Source organism: Seriola aureovittata, chromosome 5 (assembly GCF_021018895.1).
Source record: "Seriola aureovittata isolate HTS-2021-v1 ecotype China chromosome 5, ASM2101889v1, whole genome shotgun sequence".
NCBI classification, from domain to species: Eukaryota; Metazoa; Chordata; class Actinopteri; order Carangiformes; family Carangidae; genus Seriola; species Seriola aureovittata.
This window is the reverse complement of record NC_079368.1, coordinates 28,235,888-28,245,327: the sequence shown is the minus strand read 5'-3', so window position 1 is coordinate 28,245,327 and position 9,440 is coordinate 28,235,888. Positions and strand designations below refer to the sequence as shown.

The following is a 9,440-nucleotide window of genomic DNA, read 5'->3' as shown; positions in this document are numbered from 1 at the left end:
GTCTATGTTTGCAGTCTTTAATAGTAACACGTAAGGCATTGTGTGGCTATTTCTATGTTAGCTTTAAACAACAACATAAATACTAGAAATGTTTAAATGTTGTCCGACAACAATGACAATGAAGGATCAAAAAACATGCTGATAGAGATGATCCATCACTTAATCACAGTTTAATATTTATAAATTCTGTTCTTAAAAATGTTGCTACCATCACCTGTCAACAACAGCAGAAATGAAGTGCAGGTAAGAAACTGAACCTGTGAATAGTGAAGACAGAGAATAATAAACAAACTCATCAGCAGTTAGTCTGTCATTTTATCAGAGGAAGCTGAACTGGGAGGTTTTCTACCATCATCGTCATCATCATCATCACATTAGAGAACTCAGGATGTCCATGCAGTCTCCCTTCTCCACAACCAGATGAATGGAAACAAATGGGCTTCTCTGTACATACACATTTTGTAAACGTCACGTTATCTTAACCTGAACTATCACGACGTCTTGATGGACAATGTATTAACTAACATTAACGCTGCGCATTACACTAACGCAGATCACTTTAACTGGGTCACATGTAGAAAAACACAAACCAAACGTCGTTTGATCGATTGAATTCATCTTTTTATTGGGCTTTGACTGAACCCAGGTTGACACAGGTTATCAGCCCAGCGGGACTGGGTACCGTTAGCATAGCAATCGCTAAGTTATCAGCTAACGCTAGCACTAGCTGGCTAGCTTGGTTAGCAAGGTGCATCTTCACCTGAACTGTGATATTAGCAGGGATGCTAATTTTGGCTAGCAAAGAAATAAGCTTAAAACAAAATGACTTACCGGAAGAAAATGAACCGCCGATTCCTCTGAGTGTCTTTTAGAACAACTGAACGCAGAACAAGACATTTACAGGCAAACAACATGTAGGAGCTAACTTTGATGAACTGAAAACACAATGACAAGTCAAATGTCTGACACATCGCTCTGACGTCATATCCGGATTAACAGGCAGGTCCCCCTGTGTGTCAATCACGCGGTAGCCACGCCCTAAAATCACTCTGCTTTAACATCTATTTTCTTTTAAATAGGACCATAATTTGAAAAATGAACATCATGTTGAATTGAAGAAAACTTCAAACTAGCGATTCAGACCATAAACACATAACGAAAACGTTTACTGAGGTAACAAATCAAATGACAAATAGGGTAATTTTCCAGACTTCAATACAATCTGACTTCTTTTTGCAACCTGATAATCGTTCGATAGAAAGCAAGTTCTGGCACTTCTGCATTGGCTTCATTTTCCAGACACGGAGTCGACGTCCGTTTTTAAATAGTCTATAGTCTGTGCCTGTGTAAACCCATAGGTATTAATTAAACTTTACCATACATTATTAAATCTTTATTCATACCCTACAAAAACAATATTTAACCTAAGTGGTCAAAAATGAAATAGCCTACAAATAAATCGAAATACACAAATTTCTATCTTTATATTTTCCTATTGTTGCTATGTTCTGAAGAACTATTTGTGAACTATTTAGATTTTGCTTCTACAGGTATTTAACATTACTTTACATACTTAAAGATTAAATGTTAACACAAATACTGCAAGTTGAAGTTTGAGATGATTTTAATCTGGTTTACACAGCATGTCTTACTTTGTCTTCCAAAATGAAAGGTTTATTTTTACAATATCAAGCATGTGTTAACATTTAATTGACTGACACTTAATTTTGTTATTAGGAAAAAGTTTCTCTGCAGAAACTTTAGGGGCGTCACTTTATTGATGGTGTTTGATCATAATAAACTAGGAATAATAACAGTTTTTCTCTGTATGAATATTAATGAAACTTTCCGTAAATTTATTGTTTTTACACTTTATTTGAATTAGTATATTTTACTGAAATTTTACGGTTTGTGTTTGTCTGCCAGTCATTTGACTGTTTTTTTTTTTTTTTTACATTGTGTACAAAACAAACAAGTATCAAATTTGTCTTTTCGAATATAATTCTCAACCAAAGAACTGAAACTTTGATTTAATTGAAAGTGTCTTCAAACTGAGTCTTGTCAAATACATTTAAAAACAAGCTGTGGCTTGTATTTATGTTTGAGAAAAAATGTTTTTTTTTAGCTGTAAAAGGTGAATATAATCATAAGAGAGCAGAGACAATGATATATATATATATATATATATATTTATATATATATATATATATATGCATGCTGTAGTTGTGGTCGTTTTGTGTTTGCGGTTGTTTTACATTATTTTCGTCTCTCTGTGGTTGTTTTGTGGCACTTTGGGATCATTTTGTGTTCTTTTGTGGTTAATTTACATTTCTTTGTGACCACTTACTCTGTTTCTACTCTTTTTATATTATATTTTATTTAATTTCTTCAGGGTCATTTTTGCATTTAATCGTCTTCATTTTGCATCTTTTATGGTCATAATACTTCTTTTTGTAGCTATTTTGCATGTTTTTATGATGAATTTGTACGTTCACTATTCCATACATGATTATAAACTTCCATAGGTTCCATCATGCTACAGTTCTTGCCCCCTCCCCAGATTTTGCCTTTGCACGCCGCTGGGGGCGTCACACAGCCTGACAGACTCAACTCAGGGCAAATGCGCCCTTTACGCTCCTTCTTCGCGATGCATTGTGGGACTTTATGTAAACCCAACATGGCAGCCGCCTGCGCCAGAACACTGGGTAAGGTCGGCTGGTCTTTTCTGGAGTCTCCCGCCGCCCGCCGGCCCGGTATCGTCTCATACCTGGTGGGGAATGTGGGCGCACATGGGTCCAGGAGGGCGTACGGTACCGGCGGCACCGGGGTCCGGTCCAAACTGCTCTCCTCTCTGCGGGCAGGAGGAGGAGGAGGCAGGGCGCTGGGCTGCGCCTTCCTGCTAGGTGGAGGTCTGGGACTGTATCAGACCCTGAAGTTCTCTGTGCAGCAGCACCTGGCCGAGGAGGAGACCAAGGTGAGTCCGTTCAGTTCACCTGCACGTCATCCAGGTGAGCTGCGTCCCACTGATCTCCAGTGTCACTCTCTCATTGACAGCAGTTCTCTTAAGTTCACATGTGCACAGGGTCACTGATCTGAACTTGAGCTGCTGCTGCTGCTGTCTGATTTTTAAGAGACAACAGTTATTACAAGGGTCAGTGAACACATCACATAATAATCTTTAAAGTCTCTAAGGTGAATGAATGAATCCAGCATGAGGGCAGTTTGCAGCATTTAAAATGTGCAGAACACCTGAGACTCCTTCATTTTCTTTCACATTGAAATCTTCATCCAGTCTCTGGAGTCCAACGAGAGCCAGAAAAACCAGATTACATCTGTTAAAGAACAGGGAAATAAATGTGAAAGTATAAACAGAAATAAATAAGGAAATTTAAAAAAAAATGTGGACATTTAAACAGGAATAAATAAAATAATAAAAACAGTGCTTTGCAATAGGGAAAAGCGTTTTTCTTATTATATTTCTTTATATTATCACATTTTTTATTTACTTATTTATTTATTTATTTATTTATATTCATTCCTGCCTTTATTTACACATTTATTTTAATTTTTCTTCTATAGGTTTATTCTCTTTTTTATGGCACTTTATGACTCCATAAGTATCTACTTCACCTTTTACAGCAGATCCAGAAAGTATTCAGTACTTTGTGTTGTAGACTTTATTTTCGATGGAGACGCTCAGAACATTTTTATTTACATATTTTATCATCTATTGTCTAATTTCATTGTCCTTCTATTTGCCCTTATTTTATTGTACTATTTCATTTTTTATTGTAAAGCTTTGAGCTACATCTCTTGTATTCAAATGCTCTATAAATAAAGTTTATTATTATTATTAAATTTGCCCATCAGTCTTTACTCAATGACCCATAAAGGGGTTTAAGTTTAAGTCTGGGCTTTGGCTCGACCGCTCAAGGACAGTCAGGCTCGTCCTGAAGCCGCTCCAGTGTTGTCATGGCGACATAGTTCAGGTCATTATTGAGCTGAAAGGTGAAAGGTGAACTTGATTCTGAATCTGGTTCCAGGCTCCAGGTGGAGGTCCGAAGTTGACCCTGTACCAGTACAAGACCTGCCCGTTCTGCAGCAAGGTGCGAGCGTTCCTGGACTTCTACGGCTTGCCGTACGAGGTCGTGGAGGTGAACCCGGTGATGAGGCAGGAGATCAAGTGGTCGGCCTACAGGAAGGTGCCCATCCTGATGGTGGACAGCGACGTGGTAAGACAGTCTGATCTCAGCACGTCTACAGCAAAATAATTGTCAACTTTTTAATCGTTTTAAGTCGTTTTATTAAAGGAAGTTTGTACAAATTCGTTTCTGTTTCTCAGATGTGAATGTTTTCTGGTTTCTGGTCTTTTGTGATGGTAAACTCGACTTTTTAATAGACAAAATAAAATATTTGAGCTCTGGGAAATTGGATCATATTTCACAGTTAATCAGGGCCCTCATCAATAGATTAATCAATAACAGATATATAAGTTGTCACCACCTCATACATCTAAACCAGCGTTAACGAACAAAACAGAAAAGAAGCCATGTCATTATTTTATTCTTCCCTCCTTGACGTCTTTTTGATTTTTCTCTCTTCTGTTGCAGCAACTGAACGACTCCTCCGTCATCATCAGCTCCCTCAGGTCTTTTTTAGTCAACAGGTGAGTTGTAGCTTCCTGTTAAGTGTTTGTTTGATGAGACGTGAATATTTGTTTTCTCTTGATAATTATTATAAAGATCATTAAATATCCTGCCACTAAAAGCCTTAAAGTAAAATGAAGTTGATTGTGAGGGAAGAACATGAAACATGCTTCTATTGTTTTTCTACTGTAACAGCTTGTCTCAGTGATGTCGTTAACACAAGAGCTGCAACGATTAGTTGATTAATTGATCAGTTGATTGATTAATCAAGAAAATAGTCTTAAAAAAAATTGGCTAGAATTGAAAGATAAACAGCATTAGAGTGAAGCTTGTACTGAAGCTTTAAACATGAACGTTTGTTTTCCAGGGAGAAAAGTGTGTCTGACATCGTCCGCTGTTACCCGGAGATGAAGTCTGTGAACGACAGCGGGAAGCAGGTGACGGAGTACGCCAACAAGTACTGGCTGATGCTGAGCGAAGACGAGACCGCCGTGATTTACCCCGAGAAGGGGATGCAGAAGTAAGTCCACACCTGCTCACACACACCTGCTGCTCACACACACCTCCTGCTCACACACACCTGCTGCTCACACACACCTGCTGCTCACACACACCTACTGCTCACACACACCTACTGCTCCACACACACCTGCTGCTCACACACACCTACTGCTCACACACACCTGCTGCTCACACACACCTGCTCCTCACACACACCTACTGCTCACACACACCTACTGCTCACACACACCTGCTCCTCACACACACCTGTTGCTCACATACCTCTGCTCCTCACACACACCTGCTCCTCACACACACCTGCTCCTCACATACCTCTGCTCCTCACACACACCTGCTGCTCACACACACCTGCTGCTCACACACACCTGCTCACACACACCTGCTGCTCACACACACCTGCTGCTCGCACACACCTGCTCCTCACACACACCTGCTCCTCACACACACCTACTGCTCCACACACACCTACTGCTCCTCACACCCCTGCTCCTCACACACACTTGCTGCTCACACACACCTACTGCTCACACACACCTGCTGCTCGCACACACCTGCTCCTCACACACACCTACTGCTCGCACACACCTGCTCCTCACACACACCTGCTGCTCACACACACCTGCTGCTCACACACACCTACTGCTCACACACACCTGCTGCTCGCACACACCTGCTCCTCACACACCCCTGCTCCTCACACACACCTGCTCACACACACTGCTCCTCACACACCTGCTGCTCGCACACACCTGCTGCTCGCACACACCTGCTGCTCGCACACAGCTGCTCCTCACACACACACCTGCTCCTCACACACACCTACTGCTCCTCACACACCCCTGCTCCTCACACACAGTTGCTGCTCACACACACCTGCTGCTCACACACACCTGCTCCTCACACACACCTACTCCTCACACACACCAGCTCCTCACACACACCAGCTGCTCACACACACCAGCTGCTCACACACACCTGCTCCTCACACACACCTGCTGCTCACACACACACCTGCTCCTCACACACACCTACTGCTCCTCACACACACACCTGCTCCTCACACACACCTACTGCTCCTCACACACCCCTGCTCCTCACACACACTTGCTGCTCACACACACCTGCTCCTCACACACACCTGCTGCTCACACACACCTGCTCCTCACACACCCCTGCTCCTCACACACACCTGCTCCTCACACACACCTGCTGCTCACACACACCTGCAGGGTGGTTTCCATGTGGCTAACCAGGCTCCTTCTCCTCACATCTGAGCTCCCTAGACCATAATGCACAGCATCTCCACAATGAAAGTCATGAGACATGGCTGAAAGCTCCAGCAGGTCGACCTTTATTCTGGATGTTTTCCTTCTCTGTTTCCAGGGAGGAGATGAAGTGGCGCCAGTGGGCCGACGATTGGCTCGTGCACCTTATATCTCCCAACGTGTACCGGACCACCAACGAGGCCCTGGCCTCCTTCGACTACATCGTGCGTGAGGGAAAGTTCGGTACCTTTGAGGGTTTCTTTGCCAAATACGTCGGCGCTACGGCCATGTTCCTCATCTCCAAGAGGCTGAAGAGTCGGTGAGTGAAACGTGAACAAACATCTTCCAGTGATCCTCGGTTCAGTTCAAGCGTTATTGATCTGCTCGTTGCTCCTGGAGTTAGCACTTGTAGTTTTTGTGTTTTTAAAATCGGCGTTTGAACGTCAGAGTCGTTTATTTTTCTCCTTTTGATCCAACAGACACAACCTGCAGGACGACGTCAGGCAGGATCTCTACAAGGCCGTCAACGACTGGGTGGCAGCCATCGGCAAGAAGAGGAAGTTCATGGGCGGAGAGCATCCTAACCTGGCAGACCTGGTGAGGGAACGCACCTGTTGTATTCCTGCAGGTTTCACCTCCTGTCAACCTGAACACCTGTTTCAACTCACTGTGAAACTGACAGTCTCAGCTGTGAGATGAGATGAGATGAGGAAATTCAAATTTGACACAGAACAACAATGAATAATGAAGTTATACCTTTTTATATAAAAGCTCAATTTAAATAACACATGAGAAAGGTTAGTATGTTACTGGTTATTAGTCTATTAGCAGTACAGATGTTACCTTGCTAAAACATCTCAATCTCAACATGGTAGCATGTTAGCAAGTTAGCATAAACCAGCTAACGTACTTTCTATTTATCATTGAGTTTACAGCTGAAGCTAATTTGGCCTCTGTAAAACCAGATGTTAGATGCTAATTGTGACATCGAATGGATGATATGCACGTTAACATCTTAGTAGTAGCCATGTTGTTAGCAGGTTAGCATAACGTTCTGTGATCATGTTAAAATCTAGTGTTTACCATTAGGTTTTAGAAGAAACAGTAGTTACATGTCACAATTTACCAAGTTAAATGTTAGCATAACACGCTAATAATACATTAACATGCATGTTAATATGCTCATGTATTGACAATTTAGTAAAGTACCATTTTAAGGTACTTGTACTTGAGTATTTCCATTTTCTGCTACTTTATCCTTCCACTCCACCACATGTATTTTACAGCTGCACTTACTAGTCACTTTTCGGATTAAGATTTTACATTCAAAATCAAACAATAAGCTTATAAAATATAATTTATTGCTAAAGATTAAACCAGTGATTTCAAACCTTTTTGAAATGTGATAAGTTACACAAAAAAAACTGACTTTTTGAGGCCCACAAAATAATGACTTCCCCTCTAAACTTCTCATCTCTATTTACAGAAAATTTCACAATAAAATCAAAATAAATATATATATTTGATTTGGTATCTGAGATTTTTTTTATCCCCATCCATCCATGTTGTGCTGCACACGGCGACTTGTTTATCCAGCCTCTGAACGTTTCCCTCCGTCTGCAGGCGGTGTTCGGCGTCCTCAGAGTGATGGAGGGTCTGCAGGCGTTCGACGACATGATGGAGAACACCAAAGTCAAATACTGGTACAAACGCATGGAGAGAGCGACGCTCAACCACGAGGGCCGAGACTGAGGCCGAAAACGGGTGAAGGAGGCCGGAGAAACACCGAGCGCCTCCAGCCTCAAACAGACGGAACCAGAAAACCTCCAGCAAGAATAGTGACCAGCATCGGGAAGCAAGAAGTCCTGCTTCTGTTGTGGAAACGGTTTGAGAGCGGTCACCGCTGCCATGATTGATTTACTGCTCCGCACACACGCACACACACACACACACACACACACGCACACACAAGTTTAAACCTGTTGATTCATCAGAGCGAGTTCACTGCAGACGTTGACGTAGATAAACACATGAAAACAGTTGTCACATATTTAATTTCACCCTTTTATGACCAGGCTGCTTTGTGGTGGTTCATTTACGGGTGTCTGTGATTTGTACTGACCTCTACTGGTGAAGTGTTGGAACTGCAACATCAATAAAAACATACTGAGTCTTTTCTGCAACTTTAAGGCAGTTAACCAACAGAGTGAAGTCAGATACTCACACAGGAGTAAAGGAGTAAGTCAGCATGTCTCTGGTGCAGCAATTTCATGCAAATATGTTTGATTTATTTTGTGTTACCGGGGAAGTAAACATCTCACTAGTTGAAGCTTTAATAGTTCGACATACCGCAGGGTTTCTGTGCAGATCTGGAAAATGATTTCACACATTTTGAGTTCTTGATTGGAGTTTAAAATGTTTGGGAACTGCTTGTATTTCATGAATTATTTCTTGTTAAAAAATCTTAAACATGGTCTATTCGAGTGGTTCCAGCCAGAGTTTGAGCCTCGACACATTATCTATGGAACAAAACAAAATCTCTCTGTACGACTGTTTGAATTTCTTCAGATTTTGCTCCTAGTTTTGCCGTTTTAAATATTATAGTTTAGCTTTCAAACACATGTTGTGAAGAGAGACTCATCCATATGAAGCTTCTGTCAGACTCTGGTTCTGTTTCAGGTCCATGTTGTTGAGATCAGCAGCTGTGGCCTCCAGGAGATCAGGTTATCTCTGTATTTATTTCAGATCAGTGATGCAGGATCGGTCCGGCAGCGGGGAATCAATAAGCTCATCAGCTGCTGCTCTTTCTCTCTTTAGGAGTCAAATGAAAATTAAATGAAAGAGGAACTGGTGAACTGCCGGTTTGAATGTACTTAATATGCAAACTGTCAGCTGCAGATTAATTCCTATATTAATTGTATTAAACGACTCAATGTGCATAGCTGTAAAAAGGTCAAATAAAAAAAGGAAACCTGGCGTTGTGTGTTTTTATTGTCACAACAGAAAA

The 9,440-nt window shown here is 41.7% G+C and overlaps 1 protein-coding gene across 1 annotated transcript; it reads left to right on the top strand.

Moving 5' to 3' along the window:
• Window positions 1-2,654: 2,654 nt before the first annotated feature.
• Window positions 2,655-9,409, top strand: ptgesl (prostaglandin E synthase 2-like). The gene is made up of 7 exons (XM_056376542.1): window positions 2,655-2,974; window positions 4,044-4,232; window positions 4,611-4,666; window positions 5,014-5,166; window positions 6,552-6,752; window positions 6,913-7,030; window positions 8,057-9,409. The coding sequence occupies exons 1-7, from the start codon at window positions 2,678-2,680 to the stop codon at window positions 8,183-8,185; spliced, it is 1,143 nt and encodes a 380-aa protein (XP_056232517.1). The 5' UTR covers window positions 2,655-2,677; the 3' UTR covers window positions 8,186-9,409.
• Window positions 9,410-9,440: the final 31 nt, after the last annotated feature.

Excerpts from the sequence above, each read along its gene's own strand:
- ptgesl (XM_056376542.1), top strand. The coding sequence starts at position 2,678 with ATGGCAGCCGCCTGCGCCAGAACACTGGGTAAGGTCGGCTGGTCTTTT. Across the intron at positions 4,667-5,013 it reads AGGTCTTTTTTAGTCAACAG|GGAGAAAAGTGTGTCTGACA; the intron begins GTGAGTTGTAGC and ends TTTGTTTTCCAG. Across the intron at positions 5,167-6,551 it reads CCCGAGAAGGGGATGCAGAA|GGAGGAGATGAAGTGGCGCC; the intron begins GTAAGTCCACAC and ends CTCTGTTTCCAG.